Raw genomic sequence first — 19,536 nt, forward strand, 5'->3', positions numbered from 1 at the left:
TCGTTGTTACTATAATTATTATTATTACCCCTGCCCGGACTGTTGCAGAACAATGTGGTACTACAATGAAGGCGCGCAGCCCGAAAATTGGACTTATCTGTATATGGTAAAAACCCACAAAATGATTGCTTAAAAATATGCAATAGCAGGAGGGCATCTGTCACATATACACACACTGCCTGCCCAACAGCTGTATATGTATCACTATTACATTACAATGAAGGCTAAATGTCGACCTTATATCATATATTGGTGACAAAAAGGATCAGCACCAGTTGATTTTTTTCTTCACTTATGAGGAGCCTTTCCACGTGCTGATGGGACTCCTAGTTAGAACGCAGATCACAAACAATACATTCATCGGTAATAACGGGACGTGAATTAGGACTGGACGATTATCGAAAAAAGAATAATCACGATTGTTTTGATTGAAATTGAAATCATGACTATTAAAGCGATTATTCATTGATTTCAAAACTTTGTATTTATTCAACTACTAAAACTCAACTACTCAAAACTATCATCATAGACTCTGCCCATTCATCCCGGCACATTCAACACTTTATTCTTTAACACTCTATTCCAGGGCTGCCCAAATCCGATCCTCAAGAGCCCCTATTCAGCCTGTTTTAGATGACTCCCTCCTCCAACGCACCCGATTCAAATGATCAGCAAGCTGTGAGAAACCAGATAATGATCCTGATCATTTGAATCAGGTATGTTAGAAGAGAGAGACATCTAAAACAAGGTGGATAGGGGCTCAAGAGGACCAATCTTGGGCACCCCTGCTCTATTCTTTTTGTGAAGTACAAAATGACCTTGTAAATATCATGTGAAATTCAAGCCCCTTGCATTTTCATTTTGCTACATCCACACTTTTAATGCGCTTTTGCAGATGTGCATACATTGAAGCCTTGAATAAGCATTACCATCATATATATTTTATCTTGTTATTTTCACAAGCCTCGGGACTTACTGGGCTAACATGGAATCTCTGGGATTGTATTTCGTGCCAAGTCATGTGAAAATGTGGGTTGATACGACAAAAAGTCCTTGGATCTTTGTAACATTGAATTTTGAGGAGAGGAAAATACCTTGAACCCTTGAAAACTTAACTTTAAATATGACTTGAAAGGAAAGGTAAATAACAACGTACGACAATTATAGCAATTGAAAAAAAAAAACAGCTGTTCCTACGCATTTTCGCCTCTTCGGGGCAGTACACACTTAAAATGAGAGCAGAATAAGTCGCGATTGAACTCTATTAATGTAACACAAATTTTCACAGATTGGGAAGAATGTGTGCCTTTGCGTAGTGTTATCTAACCTGTGTGCACATGTTTCCACAGCGTTTGTGTGTATATATTCCTTATTTGAAGAAATATCACTCCCAATGTCAATGCTAATTTTTACCCATTAGCATATATAGCATGAATGTGATCCTCCATTGACTTTAGCATTAGCAATAGCAATGTTTTAAAAACTATGCAGTTTTTGCATTTAAATATGAAATGTGTGCACATTTTTTTGTTGTGTGTTTAGTTTTACATTACATCTAACAAGGGTGTCAAGAAACAGCGTTAATCACGCTCAGGGACGGCACAATCACATATGCTACACTAGGGCTGAACGATTTCAGGAAAAAATTGTATTGCAATTTTTCTGACTGATATTCCGATTTCGATTTAATTTGCGATTTTCTTGAAATCAAGCTTCAGTGCAATAGTCACAATGTACAGTAACATTTACAAACATGACACAAAATGCTATTATACCATCAAAAACATTAAAAGCTATTACTCTAATAATAATAAAGGACACTAAAGAGGTTTTGTGAGGGAGGCAGTCCTTTTTCAAGTTTTTCAAAATGGTTCAAGTGAAGTATTACTGTACTACTTGCCGTCAAGTATAAATATGCATTTATGTGTGTATGAAAATCATTTTTTAACCCCAAAATGTTTTACATTTTGTGCTAATGTACATGTTCTTTGTACATAAGTCAATATTTTTCTCATATTTTTAAGACTGAACTGCTTCAAACAGAGAATGAAGGCTTAGCGGTATGGCTTGAAATACATATCATGGTATTGTTTGAATCTTTTGGTCCTAACAGTACTGGTGAGTGTAAAAATCACAACGGGAATATTTGTGATTGCGTTATTTATGCCGTTGGCGAGTTCCGGCCGGTGTTAGAGCGTGTGCTAAATTGCTAATGTAGCCCTCGCCTTATTTTCTGTCTAGATACGCGCTGATTGTAATACAACATTTCTGTTCATAACTGCTGGATCTTCACCCTTACGCATTTCTAGTCAGGGTTCAGTAAAAAGTCTACTGTACACCTAAGCGCTTATTTTGCTATTCTCAACTCTGCATTTCACTTTAGCTATTAGCACACTTAGCGACCCCTCGTTCGCGGTGAAAACGCTACTTGTTAATGGGGTCGTTTATTTGTCACAACGGAGGAGATGATGCCCAGCACGCAGCTCGTTGATGCTTTGCACTGACTTACATATAGCATAAATAAAGACGGTGCTACTGCTGGGCAAGCTATCTTAGCATTTAGCATTCAAGCATCCGCGAACGAAATGACTGGCGGGAGTATGGCCGACAGCGTGTAGAACAACACTATTTTTTTTAACCAGTTCGGCGCTGGGCCTGCCCACGGTAGCACGCCACTGATGGTGAGCTAACGGGATAAGTGCCTTTTAAAGAAACCGCATCTTTTGCAATCTCGAAATCGCGTTGTCTGACTTAAGACTTCACCGAATCCGGTGGCTGTGCTCATATTTCCAGGTTATGCAATGTGGGTGAGTCAGAAGTCTGAATGGAAAAATTGGGATACCTTGAAAGTGTGCAAGAACTGCGCTTAAGAAATTGACTTAAGCGCGAACGGGAGAATATGCCCATAATGCATTATGAGAAAAAAAATAATTATATGTTTTTCTTCAGATCAGATTGCACACCTAACATTTTAAAATGCATACTTTTCATTTTGTAGCTATACACATTTCATTGAGCGTGCACACACCATTAAAAAAAAAAAAGAAAGAAAACAATCATACAAATACAGACCTTGTTGTAGGGAAATGTCATCCAAACTTTGAGGGAGGGCTTCAGTCCAATAACCAGAATCTGGTGATAGCATAAAAAAAACAGAATTCACAATAAACTTGCTTGGTATTATACATGATGAGGCAGGTGCACAGGTGTACCTTTGTGAGGGAAGCTAAAGCCAACATAGAATACTGTGTTATTGGGTGGTCACTGAAGTCTGGTAATGCACGCAATGGTTCAATGCAGCAGACTTCCCCTTTAGAACCGCTGAACAGACATCTTGAGTCACAGGAACGCATGCCCATTACTCTCCTGGAAGCAAAAGGAAATATATAACATGAAGAGAGGCACACTAAGATGATAAAAGGAATAAAAGTAAAGTGCATGAAAAAATGCTGCTTCTCAAATTACATTTTATCATGTCATCTTGCCAGTATTAGCATTAGTATAAGTGAGTTGAAGTAATGCTATGAGATGGAAGCATAAAATATTGTATGTCAGTGAAGGCTGACAAAGCAAAGATTTTGTTCTGCAACATTGTTTTACTTTCTCTTCTTTGCTAGTTTTAACAGAAATCGCACTGTTTGCATTTTTACTTGTCTTTAGTATCCTTTAGAAATGATTGTATTTTTTTGCTATCCCAGCCCCGGCCTTCCTGTGTGGAGTTTGCATGTTCTCCCCGTGCCTGCGTGGGTTTTCTCTGGGTACTCCGGTTTCCTCCCACATTCCCAAAAACATGCATGGTAAGTTGATTGGACACTCTAAATTGCCCCGAGGTGTGATTGTGAGTGTGTGTGTTTGTTTGTCTCTCTGTGCCCTGCGACTGGCTGACAAGCAGTTCGAGGTGTCTCCTGCCTGCTGCCCGATAACAGCTGGGATAGGCTCCAGCATGCCCGCGACCCTTGTGAGGACAAGCGGTATAGATAATGGATGGATGGAAGATAAATCATTTACCTGAAAGCCAGCTCAAAAACGGATCCACCACTATCGCTGCACACTGCAAGAGTTGGGTCATCTGTGAACTTGGAGTATAAGAATAGAAAACAAAGAGAAGAAAAAAAAGAACAAGCAATTTGTTTTCAAACAGACGAATTAATGTGAATGACAATTGAGAGGCGGAGGGATGGGGGGTGACAAATTTTAAAAAATGGCTGGACTAAGCATGACCAGAAGTTGATTTTAGTCCGGCCCACTAATCGGCCCTCATGCGTGTGATGTGCTCGCGAGGCAAGGCTTCTTTTTAGGCTTCTTTCTACTCCCGCGTCTGCGCGAGCGACAACTGCTGCTATAGGGACTATGGTATTGCCCCTCCGCCCCCTCTTGTAATGGTATGCCCCAATTGCAGGTGGGCGACGCGGGTTACGTGATGTGACAATGAGGAAATACAAACATGCTTGAGCGCACGTTGCTGTCTCACATGTTGCGATGACATACAGTTACCCACATGGAGAAGGATGAGCCACACAGCTTGTTGCTGCTGCTGAAAAGTCGCATCACTCAAAGTAAACAAGCTACTCACCCACGTTCCCCCTTAGCTGCCACCTTCCAGATCGTTTTCGGAATAAAATTAAAGTCATCCCTTTATGGTTGTAGCAGGCACGATGTGCATTGTTGTCGCTGTCTTTTTGAAGCGACGAGCCCCCGACTTGTTTCAAAACAATTTGTGTCCACGAGTATATTCAGACACTAGCACATCAAGGTGGAGTTCATGCACTTTTTCTGGCGTTCACTACTTCCGGAAATACGCCATAGCAAACCTGCAGTGTATAATGGTTTGCTGGAATGCTTTTATTTTGAAGGCCGGGAAGGAGGGGAAGTGTGCAAAATAAATAAATAACTTGACTACGACTTCTGCGACTTCTTCTTCTACGACTCTTCTCTATAATTATTGGACCCAAATAATTATACAATACGACAAATCCAACCCCGGGGCTCGCAATGCAAGGAAGCACGTAGTTGGGTAAATACTGCTGGCGCATTTGAAACGTGTCCACAGCGGGTTCGAATAGTAAATTAGCCAGCTAATGATCCTTAAAAAGCCTCTGCCGTTAGCGTCTCTCCCGCAGCGACGTCAATCACTGTCGCTTTTTTTTTTTTTTTTTTTTTTTTTTTTTTTGGGGTCGGGGGGCGGAATGGGGCGGGGGCCGACAATGTTTATGAATATGGCCGGAGGGTCGCGGCCAGAAGGGTACCCAAGTCAAGGGTGGAGGGTCGCGGCCGGACCGGCAAAAAATGGTCAAGTGCCCAGCTCTAGTTGTATGTAACCCCTCTACTGACACTACCCAATATTTTCGAACATTCACTCTAATATTAACCTATTGTCACCCTGGCGGTTGGATTCACAAGCTTGGTTTATCCTTGAAAGACAATAAAGATTTCCTCACAGAAACCGGCTTTTGGCTAACCTGTATTTGCTCTTGGGTCCACTTTCCCGCACCAAATCGTAACTTCCTTCAGCAATTTTCTTTTTATCAGGCTCACCTGGGATTTTAGCAATTAGCAAACGTGGTCGAGATCAGTGATCAAAACAGCCAGAAGAAACACAGAAAACCTCACCAGAAAAAATAAAAATGCAAATGCTTATTTAAAGTGGAAGTCGACGCAAACATCTTTTTTTTCAAGAATATGTTTTATGCAAGCCCGCTAGGTGAAACGGGCATTCTGATAAATACTGAGTTTGTGGAATAAGTGTTAATCCACTAGTTTTTAGTCATCTCTGGGGGCGGCCATTTTGTCTTCTGTCGACTGAAAATGACATCACAACTGCTCACAACAATCAATCACGGCTCAGATTCAGAAAACAGGTCAGCCGTTGGGGGTTGCGAGTGGTGCCCAATATGTCTATTTGTTTTACTCATTTGCTAGCTTGTGCATTTAATATTAGCGTTGGTGGGGTGGCGGGTTGGGTGGGGTGTGTTGTGTAATGTATCGTAAGCATACCGTTCAGCCTGTTGTTGCCTCTATTCTATTTTTATTTTAAATTGTTCGTCATTTCAAATGTAAATGACATGTCTGTTCTTGGTGTTGGATTATATCAAATAAATTCCCCCCCAAAATGCGACTTATACTCCAGTGCTATTTATATATGTTTTTTTCCTTCTTTATTATGCATTTTATGGCTGGTGCGACTTGTACTCCGGAGCGACTTATAGTCCGGAAAATATGGTAGTTAAAATGAATTTCAAGCAAAATTGCTTAAACAGGGAGTCCTCACTATACGAACGAGTTCCGTTCCAACACTGGCGGTGTAACCTGAATTTCCGTGTATGTCGGATTTCACCGTTAAAGTCGAAATTTACATCAAAATGCTTGGCATAAAATACGAAAATACATTAAAAAAAAAAGAGCACAAGATGCTGTATTTAGCATTACTGCTGAGAAGTGGATGGAGGAGGACGAGAGGATGGCGAAAAAGGCAGACACACGATTGAGACACTCTGCGCATGCACCGCAAGGAATGCTGGTCTTTGTAGTGCAGGAAGTGCTTGTATGCAGAAGTGCGGTGTTTGCAGCGCAACCACCACAAATACACAAGCAGAGGTAAACAAGCTCAGAGATGCAGCAAAAAAAGCACACTTTTGGAGCGAGGAGGAAACCGGCCGCTTCATTCATGTGGTGAGTGACATGATTATCAAGTGTTTTATTGACAGTTGAGAGTAACACGTGGAAATGACGTCCATTTGAGTGACGACGCGGTGCATCGCCATCACAGTGGGTTGTTCAACTGTCGGAGCAACTCTGTCCGCTCAATCACGTAAACGGGATATTCAGAATACTTCAGAAATCTGAATTTTGACTTTAACCCGACTACTGACCTCATGTAAACAGTCACAATGGTGCTGGGGACAAAATGGGGGAGGAGGCACAGGCGTCGTAAAGTCGAAACGTCGTAGGTCGCGTACGTCGTAATACGAGGACTGCCTGTACTAACAATTTTATCAACTGGTTGCACAGAATCCGTGTTGTGGCTTACCTTTACATGCAGAATTGCTGTGCCTGGAGGGTGTGCGTCTGTGATAGTTCGCAGAAGTTTCCCATTGGCAAGATCCCACATGGTAATCTAATCATAAAGAAAATACCAAGCAATTATGATCAAGCTCTAATGGTGAATCATAAAAAACATGACAAATTGTGTGTTGTTTCAGCTAAATATCAGTAAGGAAATTCAGATGATGCAACCAGTGTACTCTTTAAAAAAAAAAAAAAAAAAAGAGGACCAATATGATGTCTGACCACAGCTACCTCAAGCATCATATCGTCGCTGTCCTGTGAAATATACGTATGTCAAAAAAAATTACAAAATTGGACATGTGTTTTTCACAGGACACCCAAAAATTGTATGCATGCTTGCTTGTGACAAAATGGAAGGGAAAGCCGATTTGACAACCCCAAAAAAGAAAATCCTACATGATTAAGATTGTACCTGTCCTTTCGCAAACCCACAGAGCAGTCTTGAGCAATCATTGTTGATGCTGAGGGCTGAGATCGCGCCAAATTCTGCACCAGTCGTTTTTGTTCCAAGGCAGAGCCTTAAGGCTTGGTTGTTATCTGGAGAGGACAGTTAAAGATGTTATCATCAAAGCCAGGCTCATATGCATTTTTACAGAACTTTACTCTCTGATGATGGAAATGTGTTGAACAATTACAAATCTAGGTTTGGCTTACCAAAGACCAAAGCCAGACCATGAGATGTTCCCACCACAATCACACCTGCAACTGTCTGAAGACAAGATACAAAATAACATGAAATAATCCACTAAAATGATCATGAGTAAATCCAATGAACAGACCGAACAGCAAAATCACAAGTGTTCTATTTCCAGTCTAATTCAACTATGTGGGAGAGTCAGTTCCTCAAAAGAGTTGCGTGTCAATCACGGGAGTTCGCGCTCTCTTCGAAGATCACAGTTCCTCACAGAATTCAAACGTATCGGTGGCATGTTTATCTAAAGAGCAGGAAAGCAGACAACGATTTTGGCTTCTTTCAACTGCATGTCTGACACCAACAATTAAGACTTGTCAGTTGAATTAACATCTCCAAATTTGATGTGTATGCATCCAATGTACCACTCTGAGGTAGTCTAATGCAGTGTTTTTCAAACTGTGTGTGCCACGAGATATTGTCAGGTGTGCCGCGGGAAATTATCTAATTTGTGTGCCTGTGTGGTCTAGCCCCCAGCAGCGTAATCATGTCTTTAATACATAGTAGTACTCTTCCATACCAGCAGGTGGCAGCAGAAGGTAGCCAATTGTCTGTTTAGAGACAAGCGAAATAAATAGTCACGCATGTTTATCCAAACAGGCCTGTTTCACACTAAGTATCAATATGAAACATTATAAAATACTTTTTCTTTGTGTTTATCTAATTCCGATTCAAGACGTTATACGTCATTCTTCAATGTTAAAAAAAATTATTATATAAACAATACAACACTTATATTGTTAAAATAAGCTTTTTTTTCCACAATTGCTAGTGTCTTGCGGGATTTTTTCAATGAAATAAATGTGCCTTGACTCAAAAAAGTTTGAAAAACACTGGTCTAATGGGATACAGTAAAAGTGACCTGAAATGAAATCAGATCAAAGTTGTCATTCTACACAATGGTTCCTCTGACCTTTTTTCAATTTAAAACCTAAATTAGAAACATGTCTGCTCTCTGAAACTCAAACTAAAACTCAAAACCTAAATACTGTATCTTTCCATGAATTCAACATATACAAATAACAAAAAAGAATGGTAAGTGTCAACAGACAGTCATTTTGGGGGGGATAATGATAATGATAATTATCATGACATTTTGGCGATGTATAAAAAAAAAAAAATCCAGATATTGTTAAAAAATAAATTAAAAAAGATCTAATTTAAATTTTTTTTTAAATAAATCACAATATTCAGTTTTTGTACATAACAGCATTCTGAAAGAAATAGGCTTGGCCAGTCATGATTAGCGTGGGTCTTAACTCATTCACTGCCAGGCATTTTCAGACCCTCTTTTACCCTAACGTTTGAAAAAAATGTGAAAAAAATATAAATAAGTTCCCAAAGGGATTCAATGGCTGGACTGTGAAAACACTAATACATTCATCAATGGCAGTGAATCAGTTAAACATAGGTGGCATCAAATTAAACTGCACTAATAAACTAACCACCAGAGGGTGCTCGAACTGCACAAATGGAAAACAACTTGGGCTTTTAACAGATTTGCTGCTATTAATATCGTGACATAACGACGATGATATATCGTAAACATTTTAATATCGCGACATCACGATATTATTTGTGACATCCCTACAAATAATATATCCAACCGTTGTTATTCCCTCTGACAAATTGCTATAATGTTACAAAAGTTGTCTTTAAATTACTATACGGTAAATCAAAGGAGCACATGACTTCTTTTTAGTCAGGTCAAGAAGCTGGGGTTGTTCAGAACTCAATACCTTTTTTCCCCTCTTGTGACAATTAGTACCATGACTGCCTACCGCATACTGAATGAGGGTGTTAGGCAGAAATGTGCACTCCGGAGGACGAGAAGTTCTTTAAAAAGGAAGGACTAAAAAAAGAACGGAAGTGGGTTTTCGTCCATCCCAGGCATAGTCTGCTCTCTAGTGGTTCAACACATCTAATACCATGGATTATGCCACAGAATCCCATTTCATAGAAACACTCCCGGCCTGTCTTCATCCACCTTTTGCCTATGCCCCCATACAGTATGATAGCAATTTAGTTTTGTTAACATTTACTACATACCTTATCCCTTTGCATGCGATGTATGTCCTTGTCTGGGACATCTCTAGAGCGTAAAAATCTCTGCCAGCCCTGAGGTACATTTAAAGGACCCGGAAGTGGAAGTCTTTCCTTTCCTCCTAATATTGCGTTATTTCGCAATAATTAATGTAGATTCCGGACTATAAGCCGATACTTTTTTCCTAGGTTTTGAACCATGCGGCTTATATAAAGGTACGGCTATTCTGTGGATTTTTCTTCCACCGTGAGGGGCATTCTAACCGAAATTAGAATCAAAACTAAGAAAAAAAAAAATCAATGCAAAGAAGAATATCGTCGCTGTCCTGTAAAAAACACTTATCTCCAATTTTGGAATTTTTTTTATTTTTCACTTTAATTTGATGTCTGTAACACGGAAACATGATTCATGTAAAAATAATAAAATGAAAAAAAAATGGAGATAAGTGTTTTTCACATGACAGTGACAATATGCTGCTTTTCTTTAGCAGATAGAACATGGATGACAAATTACAAACAGTTAATTATTTTCAAATCCTCGCCCCTTCATCATGGAACCTGATAGGTATTGATGACACATTAACAGGATGTGACTGCAAGTGAAGGAGTTCAACAGGCGAGGGCGCTATGCACTAGGTTATGCACTAGGCGTTGCATTGGGTGTTATGTGGAAGGGAAGTAGAGCAATAAAAGGTGGACGATAACTGACAAACTGGAGTGTGTTCAGTTATTAAATGTGGGTCAAAATCCAACAGAACCCACACGAACTAGTTCGTATGATGCAAGTTTTAAGTTGAAGACCATCGATCTTGTTTCCTAGGAAGGAAACCGCGCTGCTGAACGCAAGCTTAGCGTCAATGAATCTATGGCGAGACAGAAGCGGCAGCGGGAAGAGAAATGAAGATAAGTACTGTTTATTTTCTCTTGCTTCTGTTCCGTTTTAATCAGCAAAGTTCTGCCGTGTTAAAAGGCACTGTTAGGAAAGAATCTGTTCAGGTACATACATGTACAATACATTTACAGTTCAAAATCTTTCTATAAATGCTGTAAATATCTCATTTTTCAACATGTGTGTCTTATAACCCGGTGCGGCTTATATACGTTTTTTTTTTGTGTGTGTGTTTTGTTTTTTTTCATTATTTATTTTTTTTTTTAAATAAGAGTGGATGCAGCTTATAAAAAGGTGCGGCTTATCCAGAAAATACGGTATTTTATTGTGAAATAACGCAATAAAAACATCTTATGTTACAACGCAAATGTTTTGCAATAAAACACAATACTATTGCGTTACAAAGCAGTCTTAAATACCGTATTCTCGTTATGTCCCCTAGCGGGCTCCAGTCTAGCGACCGACGGTGGTTGTGTTGGCAGGTAAATGCTTTCTTGGTTAAACAGTTGTAAAAATTCAATACACTCATGATACTCCCAGCCGCTAAGTGGATTTGCATCGGAAATAAGACAGCTAATGATCTTGAAATAATGTTTATGAGTGCACGGATTATACTTTATCTTTCAAGAATTGCAAAAACCAATACTCACTATCGCTGTTGGTAATCCAGCATCAACTTTGTCCTGAGAAAAGATGCATATATTTCATTACAGCACATAGAAACACTTGAGTCAACCAGTTGTTCTACAATGTAGAGCATTAAACTTTGCAAAATGAGATTAAACTCAAATCATTTCAAACAAATTCAGTTGTTTCTTCAACGCCTTAACAACTGAAAGGGAGGAAAAACCAGAAACACAATGAAATCAACTGATCTTGATACACAACTTAGTAGGGTCGTCACTATCTAATATTTTTTAAATCCATTTTTTCTATCGAGTATTGCATCGAAATTATAATTAAAATCAAATAATTGGATAAAAAAATGTATTAAATGAATTGCAAAATATTTATTGTATGACTGTTTTTGAACCAATTATTGTTGCTTATTTTATATTGTCTAATGACGAAACGAAACAGAATACACAACAATTAAGCAATATCCAATGAGAGGGACTGATGTTGTACTCACTAATGTTTTTGAAATATACTGCACACTTCAGAGGCTACTTCAGATTTAAAAACGTCAATTACCGGTACAGGTTATTCATAATATGACCGCAAATGATTACTTCTGAAATAGATTAAATTGACTATAGGTTTTACATATATTGATTATGATCAATCAGTTACTGGTTTGGACTGTATCAGAAAAATAGGGAAAAATGCGGATCATTGTTTTCCCAGAGTATAATCTGATGTCTGCAAATGTCTTCTTTTGACCAACAAAATTTCATCAATCTGCTTTCATGAAGTGCTACAGAAATCAGAGCGTATTTACTTTTTTGAGTCTGAAATCAGAGGATTTGGAAAATGTTTTTGTAAAAAAAAAAAAAAAAAAACGATTAACGATCTCTAAACGATTGATCGATTATTAAGATAGCTGTTGATTAATTTGATGATCAATTAATTGTCAATTGAACTAATGTTGAAAGCATAGCAACATTTACATTACACAACCTGTAGTACATTTCTCTTAGCTGAATATGGTTTTATCCACAACATCTTTTTTTTTCAGATTAATGATAATGAATGTGGAAGAGTGTGCTTAAGTATTACCGCAGCCGAGACGATCTGTGCCGAGATGCCCTGAAGCATGCTGTGTCGAAGAACAGATCCATGAACTGCCACTTTCAATTCCACTGCCTTCTTCTTCCTTAAAACAAGAACATTTCAACAAACACACAAAAAATGTTAGCGCGCACACACAAAACTATCACGCTACACTTTTCTATGTGGTTCCAACAGTTACTGATCTTTTTCATGCATGACACAGTATTCTGTATGTACAGTAGAGATACTTTAATGATGCACCATAATATAATTATATTCTATATTGTATTGTATTATCTGTATTTCGTCGCTGTCATGTGAAAAACACTTATATCCATTTTTTTTCATTTTCTTATTTTTACATGAATCATGTTTCCGCGTTGCAGACATTGCATTAAAGTGAAAATTAAAAAAGTTTCCAAAATTGGAGATAAGTGTTTTTCACAGGACAGCGACGATTTGTATGTACTATGTTTCAAACAACATACTGTAACCAATTTCAGCAGTATTATAGAAAAGATACGGAAAATAATGTTCCTGTGTCCGTGTGTGTGCGTGTGTGTTCATGCCGTTTGAAGTGAGCTGGGTCCCCACTGTCAGAGCTGGCAAGAGAAGCAGTGTCACAGGAATGAGCATCAATATTTTCAGTATTCAGCACACAGGTATCTTCCAGCACAAAGGGTTCCTCCTCATCCTCCAGCTGCAATCCCACAGGAAAACAAAATTGGGGAAAAAAGAAGTCAAGAGAATATGGTTGCATTTCGATTATAGCCATAAATGACTGCAAATAACATCTGTAAAGAACTCAGCTAACTGGTATGAGTTGATCAGTTCTTCAAATTAATGATTAATATTTAAAAAATCAGATATAGAACGTTTTCTAATACTTCAAGATGCATTACATACATGTATACAAACAAAGAGACACTTAAAGCTAACAGTACGAGGGCACCCCCTCATGTTAGCTTTAAGTGTTTAAGTGAGGGCGAATCGAGGATGTTGTAGGCCAGTGGTTCTCAAAGTGGTACTCGGGCTCCCTCTGGTGCAGACATGTCCAAAGTCCAGCCTACGGTCAAATTGTATCCGGCCTGTAGCCTCTGTCATAAAATTAATAACGTCTCGCCCGTAGCCTCGTTGACAAGTGGATAAAATACACTCTGAATGCAATTTCACATTTACACACAAGAGGGGAGCAGCACTCTGTCCAACTCCATAACTCTGTGTGACCCTTTCCGGACAGTTTGTAAAATATGAATGAAATACGCAACAACTGTTTCTGCCTCATTTGCAAGGAGGCTGTTACTTAGTTCCCTGTTTTTACATCTAAAAGTTCAGTGAACATTTATTTCCAACAATATGCCAAGTTTCAAATTAACCCTGGCCTGTACTTGTGAATACAATGTATTTTTTTTACATATTTCCCTGTTATTGAATTAAAAAGTTCAGAGAACATTTAATTGCCAGTTATTCATGTTTGAAATGTAATTTGTACTACTGAATACTGTTACTTATCTGTTTTTAAATCTTTGGTTAGGTTCACACCGCAGGCAAATGCGACCCAGATCAGATTTTTTGCCCATATGCGACCTGTATCTGATTTTTACTATGACAGTCTGAACGGCTCAATTCCGATATTTTCAAATCCGACCTGGGTCGCTTTCATATGTGGTCCTAAATGAGATACGTATCCGATTTTTTTCAATGTGACCGCAGTCTGAACGGCCAGATCGCATATATCCGACCTTGATGTCATTCGGAGCCAAAAATGCGTTCCACGCAGACAGGCGGACAGTGCTGGCAGCAGGGGATCGAATCTGCAAAGTTATTGAGTGACACAATTGACTTTATATTTTATTTTAATTTAATCCCATTTGAAACATGAAGCATAAAGTGGACATTTCTGGTGATAGTAGTAATTCAGTCATGGTTCAGAATAATTTTTTACGCACGATTATTACAATTATTTCTACCTCCTACCTAATCGCATCACTGTATAAATGCCCCGACATGCTGGACCACATTTACTTCTGCAAACACCATGTCGGGAGTCACGTCGTCTCGGTTCACTTTGGCAACGCATGTGTTCATACAGCAGACAAGACCGAGGTCACATTTATAATGTAATATGAACGCTTACACAAAAAAATCTGATTTTTTTCAAAAAATCCGAATTGAGCATCTGCGGTGTGAACCTAGCCTAAAAGTTCAGTTCAACATTTAAATGCCAATGTTATGTCATGTTTCAAATGGACCAAATGACATGTTTAAGAATCTTGAAATGTAAATAAAAAAGGAAAAAATGAAAGGCAGACTGGTTTGCTAAAATGTGTTTGGATTTATTGATGTTTCATGTAAAAAAAGAATGTGAGGCTAAATGGCGGCCCCCCATATTTTCACCTCACCAAATCTGGCCCTCTTTGCAAAATGTTTGGAGACCCGACGCTAGTGGTACATGGATGAACCACTGTCCTTTATGGCAGTCTTCCCTTCATTTAGAACATGAATGTAAATACAAGACTGAACTTCAATTTAATACTTCACCTCATTGAGGATGCTCTCCAATGTTGGAGGCGTGTCTACTTGGGGAATGTCGAATTCCTTATCGTCAATCTAAGAAAATGAGATGGGGTGGGGAGAGAGACAATGTTAGATACACCTTTACATAACATTTTTCAACTGAAGTGCCTGCTGCATGTGTCTATACTGTAATCACACTCCTGTTTTTTTCTACAGACGGCAAATATTTTAGAACAATACTTATTTAATAATCAATAACAATAATAACCAATTCTAAGTCAAGATGTAACATTCTGATAGACTCCATTACAAAAGTAAATTTAAATTGTTTATATTTCATTAAATTTTAAGGCACGGTGGTTGACTGGTTAGCACGTCCGCCTCACAGTTCAGAGGTCGTGGGTTCGATCCCGGCTCCGGCCTCCCTGTGTGGAGTTTGCATGTTCTCCACGTGCCTTTGTGGGTTTTCTCAGTGTTCTCCGGTTTCCTCCCACATTCCAAAAACATGCATGGTAAGTTGATTGGACACTCTAAATTGCCCCTAGGTGTGATTGTGAGTGCGGATGTTTGTCTCTGTGTGCCCTGCGATTGGCTGGCAACCAATTCAGGGTATCCCCCGCCTACTGCCCGAAGACAGCTGGGATAGGCTCCAGCACGCCCCGCGACCCTTGTGAGGATAAGCTGTATCGATAATAGATGGATGGATTAATTTCTAAATACTATGTTGATCTTAGCAAGTATTGTAAGTGCAACAGTGCACTATGTGTGCTTGGTTAACTGTAGCTATTTGTTATATACTGTAAGTGCAACACTATTAAAATATATTTTTTATTCATAGAAGTGGTTGGAAAAATGCCAAATGGTTTATAAGAGTATAGTGTTTGAACCTTTTGATTTGTTGGCTTTTCCAGTGTTTCTCAACCTTTATTGAGCCAAGGCACATATTTCACACTGGAAAAAAATCTCACGGCACACCACTTAACAAAACAACTTTTTAAAAAGTGGCTATAGAGGGTCATTATGTACCTTCTGTCATCTAGTGGAAGAACATTTTATTGTTTTGCTTGTTACTATACGTCAGTGGTGGGCAATTCCGGCCCTCCAGCATGTTTTATATATCACCCTAGTGCAAGTGCAACCCACCTGATTCAAATGATCAGGATTGTTATCCAGCTTCTGCAGACCTTGCTGATTATACGATCATTTGAATCAGGTGTTTTGCAGCAGGGACAGATGGAAAACAGGCAGGATACCGGCCCTCGAGGGCTGGAATTGCCCACCCCTGCTACACTTGGTTGGCATAAAAAAAATTGACAACCCTTTTTTTTTTTTTTTTATTTATTTTTTTTATTAGAAAATATATAATTTTTTTGGTCAAAATAATAGACATTGGATAATTCTCTGTGGCACACCTGATGATCTTCACACACAAAAGTGCCACAACACACTGGTTGAGAATCACTGGGCTATTCTATTTGTTAAAATTGATTAAATTCATAAATACACATGCTGATATTGGTCAATGTTGAAAAAATGAGTTGAGCATCTCAGTTAGGGTTGGGGCTATATTTGATGGCCCTGGATATCATAAACATACACATATGTGGTAGTTATATGTAATCTAATGAGTACTGAAAGGGTTAAAACACTAACATTGATTTAAATTTCGGATATCATGATCAGGACTAGTGTGTGCGATAACGAACAAAAGTTTATTTCCTGGCATAGTGTATCCCGATAATCATATACTGTATATCTCAAGATTTTTTTTTCTCGATTTTCTTTAACTTTTACATGAAATTAAGGAGGAAGTCAACCCCAAAAATGTATTTCCGATAATATATTCTATGCGCCCTTCCTAGTCCAAACACATCATTTTGATTTCAATTGCATTTGTGGAATATGCGTTAGGAAACAAAATCCACCCGTTTTTGATCCATCTCAGGGGATGGCCATTTTGTCCCTTGCTGTCGACTGAAAATGACATCACAGTTGCTCAAGGCTCAGGTAACAACCAGTCACAGCTCACCTGTTTTCTGAAGCTGAGCCATGATTGGCTGTTACCTGAGCCCTGAGTAACTGTGATGTCATTTTCAGTTGACAGCAAGTGACAAAATGGCCGCCCCCTGGGATGGATAAAAACAGGTGGATTTTACTGCTTAATTCGTATTCCACAAAAACAATATTTATCAGAATATCAAGTGTAGACTAATGAGGCTGCATTGAACATATTATTGTTAAGAAAATTTGGGAGTTGACTTCGCTTTAATGGCAATTTTTTATTTTATCTTTCCTCCATTTACCTATAAAACAATTTTTACAGTGAAAACCAATTAGATTAATGAAAGGTGAACAAAAATACAAAAAACAAATATGTAGTGGAAAAATACTATTCAAAATACCTACAATAGTAGATACTATAGCACAGGGTAAGGGTGGGCGATATGGGGGGAAAAAAGGGGGGGGAAAAAAAATCGATATTTTTTTTCCCCAAAAATCGATAACAATAATTTGACGATATTCTACGAGAAATATTTTAAATCTGCACTTGCTTCACAGACCAATTGTGGATAGACAGCGTTTGTGAACATCTCTTTTAAATTGCTAAATACAGCTTCTGCAAAACATAATCATATTCTACGACAATAGTTAACAATAAAGAACAACAAATTATGTATAGACTTACATTGATTTTTGGGAATATCAGAATCATTTAAATGTCTCTGCTGTTATTCCATAATGATGTGACATTTTGAGCTGCAGTAAGTACTGGTGTACCACTGCCACCTACTAGAGCAATCAGAATGTGAAAAAGCTGTTAACTACAGCAATCAGAATGAGAAAAAAATGTATTTGATATGTGACGTGTGACGAAATGTCACCCAGCAAGAGAAAAAAAAAGACGTCGTCATGACAAACATAACATTTACCGAAAAGTGCTTTTTCCCACTCATTCATCGCTGTGATATGTAGCCTTGTGACGTTATTCATGTTTGGATGTATCCTGGCATCACACTAGTGAGCCGACGTAATTTGTGCAACATGCCTCGGTAATACAGGCTAGTTGTGAATGATGCGGAATTAAAAGCGTGTAAACTGAAGCGTGTAAAATGTTAACCAATCATCCAGGATGTCACGTTAGACTTGCTCGCTAAAGTACTGAGTGTGTGTGTGTGTGTGTGTGCATTTATATTTGTTGGTTCAACTCAGCGACTGTTTTCTAAGTGTGTGTGTGTTTAAGCTTTTGTTTAGCGTGCTTGTGCGGACGCCGCCACGTTTTCCTCGTAATCCATATGGCTCGTGGTAGAACAGAATTGCTCTTCACAGTGACCGTTTAGGCACATCGAACAATGTTATTCCCACCAACGTCAGTCATGTCAACCCCAAACCATTTACAGACTACAGACGACGTGGACTCGCACCTCGCTATGAATCGGATCCCTGCTCAACACTCTGTTTGAAACAGCTCCGATGCAGTGCGGACAGAGTCACATGACCGGGTCCTGCCCGAATGATTATCACTTCCCCCTCCTCTGCCGTCAATGCACACTGATTTACAACATTTCCTCATACTTTGCGGCCTTCGACCGACTTGAGACGGTATGCTTTTAGAGGCAGAATTAATACTCGATAATGTAAAATTACACATCGTGAAAGCAAGATTGACAATGATATCGATAACGATATATATCGCCCACCTCAAGTACAGGGGTAGGGAACTTCGGTTCATCGAGAGCCATATTCTGCCCGTTTTGGATCTCTCCCTACTACAACACACCTGATTCAAATGATCAGCTCATCAGCATGCTCGGTCGAAGTCTGAAACGATCCTGATCATTTGAGTCAGGTGTGTTGTAGTAGGGAGAGATCCAAAAGAGGCAGGATATAGCTCTCGAGGAACGGGAGTTCCCTAACCCTGTTATAGTATTCTACTAGTTCTATAGAACCGCAATGTAGTGAAATGTACAATGGTGTTTCGCCATTCTTCTCACGCAGAGTCGTAAATGAGCTTTGCGGGACATATTCTTAATTTTACATAAAAAAATACATGTGATATTACCTTTTTGACCGACGTTGCAAGACACTAAACCAGGGTGGGCAATTCCGGCCCTCGAGGGCCGGTATCCTGCATGATTTATATGTCACCAAGTATTCCTCTTCAGGAAGAAGAATCCACTGGAATGATTTTCTACTTATTGACGAGAGCGTGACAGCTTGACCGCAGTATCGGATCGGTGTCAAAATGTTGAATCCACACAAGACAATTGCGCTAAACGTTTTGCAACCAAAGATCAACACAACTAAACTTCATTTTATTTACATAACACTTTAAGAACACCTTAACCGGAAAAAAACAATCAAAACAAAGCTGGTAAACAATGTTTTCTGAGGCAAGCAGTTTCTATCCTGACACATTATGAATAGAGTTAATGTCAAACATTTGTTTGACTCACCACTTCTTCATCCATGAGATCGAGTTGCGAGGATGAAGAGAGTAAACTGCAAGCGTCCAAAGATTCTGACATACTGTATTTGTGTTGCGCCTAAAGAGACAGTTTCTGCCTTGTTTTCATTTCTATAAGGATGCTTCCTCATCTCTTCTTCTCTTTTGATTTGG

General features: G+C 38.9%; 1 protein-coding gene across 2 annotated transcripts in view; it reads right to left on the reverse strand.

Annotated features, from left to right (window-relative positions):
* The window catches only part of vps8 (VPS8 subunit of CORVET complex), a 94,343-nt gene extending 74,807 nt beyond the window's left edge, over positions 1-19,536 (reverse strand). Inside the window, exons 1-12 of one of the 2 annotated variants that reach the window (XM_086045558.1) lie at positions 19,373-19,536; positions 14,943-15,011; positions 14,144-14,215; positions 12,971-13,101; positions 12,408-12,504; positions 11,339-11,371; positions 7,720-7,774; positions 7,478-7,602; positions 7,028-7,114; positions 4,009-4,076; positions 3,213-3,366; positions 3,073-3,132 (exon numbers count right to left, since the gene is read on the reverse strand). In XM_086045558.1, the coding sequence (XP_085901684.1) occupies positions 3,073-3,132; positions 3,213-3,366; positions 4,009-4,076; positions 7,028-7,114; positions 7,478-7,602; positions 7,720-7,774; positions 11,339-11,371; positions 12,408-12,504; positions 12,971-13,101; positions 14,144-14,215; positions 14,943-15,011; positions 19,373-19,444 (1,023 nt within the window). In that variant the 5' untranslated portion in view covers positions 19,445-19,536. The remainder of the gene's footprint in view (positions 1-3,072; positions 3,133-3,212; positions 3,367-4,008; positions 4,077-7,027; positions 7,115-7,477; positions 7,603-7,719; positions 7,775-11,338; positions 11,372-12,407; positions 12,505-12,970; positions 13,102-14,143; positions 14,216-14,942; positions 15,012-19,372) is intronic. The other variant, XM_086045560.1, reaches the window with a different exon arrangement.

The sequence above is a fragment of the Filicampus tigris genome, chromosome 11 (assembly GCF_054856515.1).
Source record: "Filicampus tigris isolate MCC_2025a chromosome 11, RoL_Ftig_1.0, whole genome shotgun sequence".
NCBI lineage: Eukaryota > Metazoa > Chordata > Actinopteri > Syngnathiformes > Syngnathidae > Filicampus > Filicampus tigris.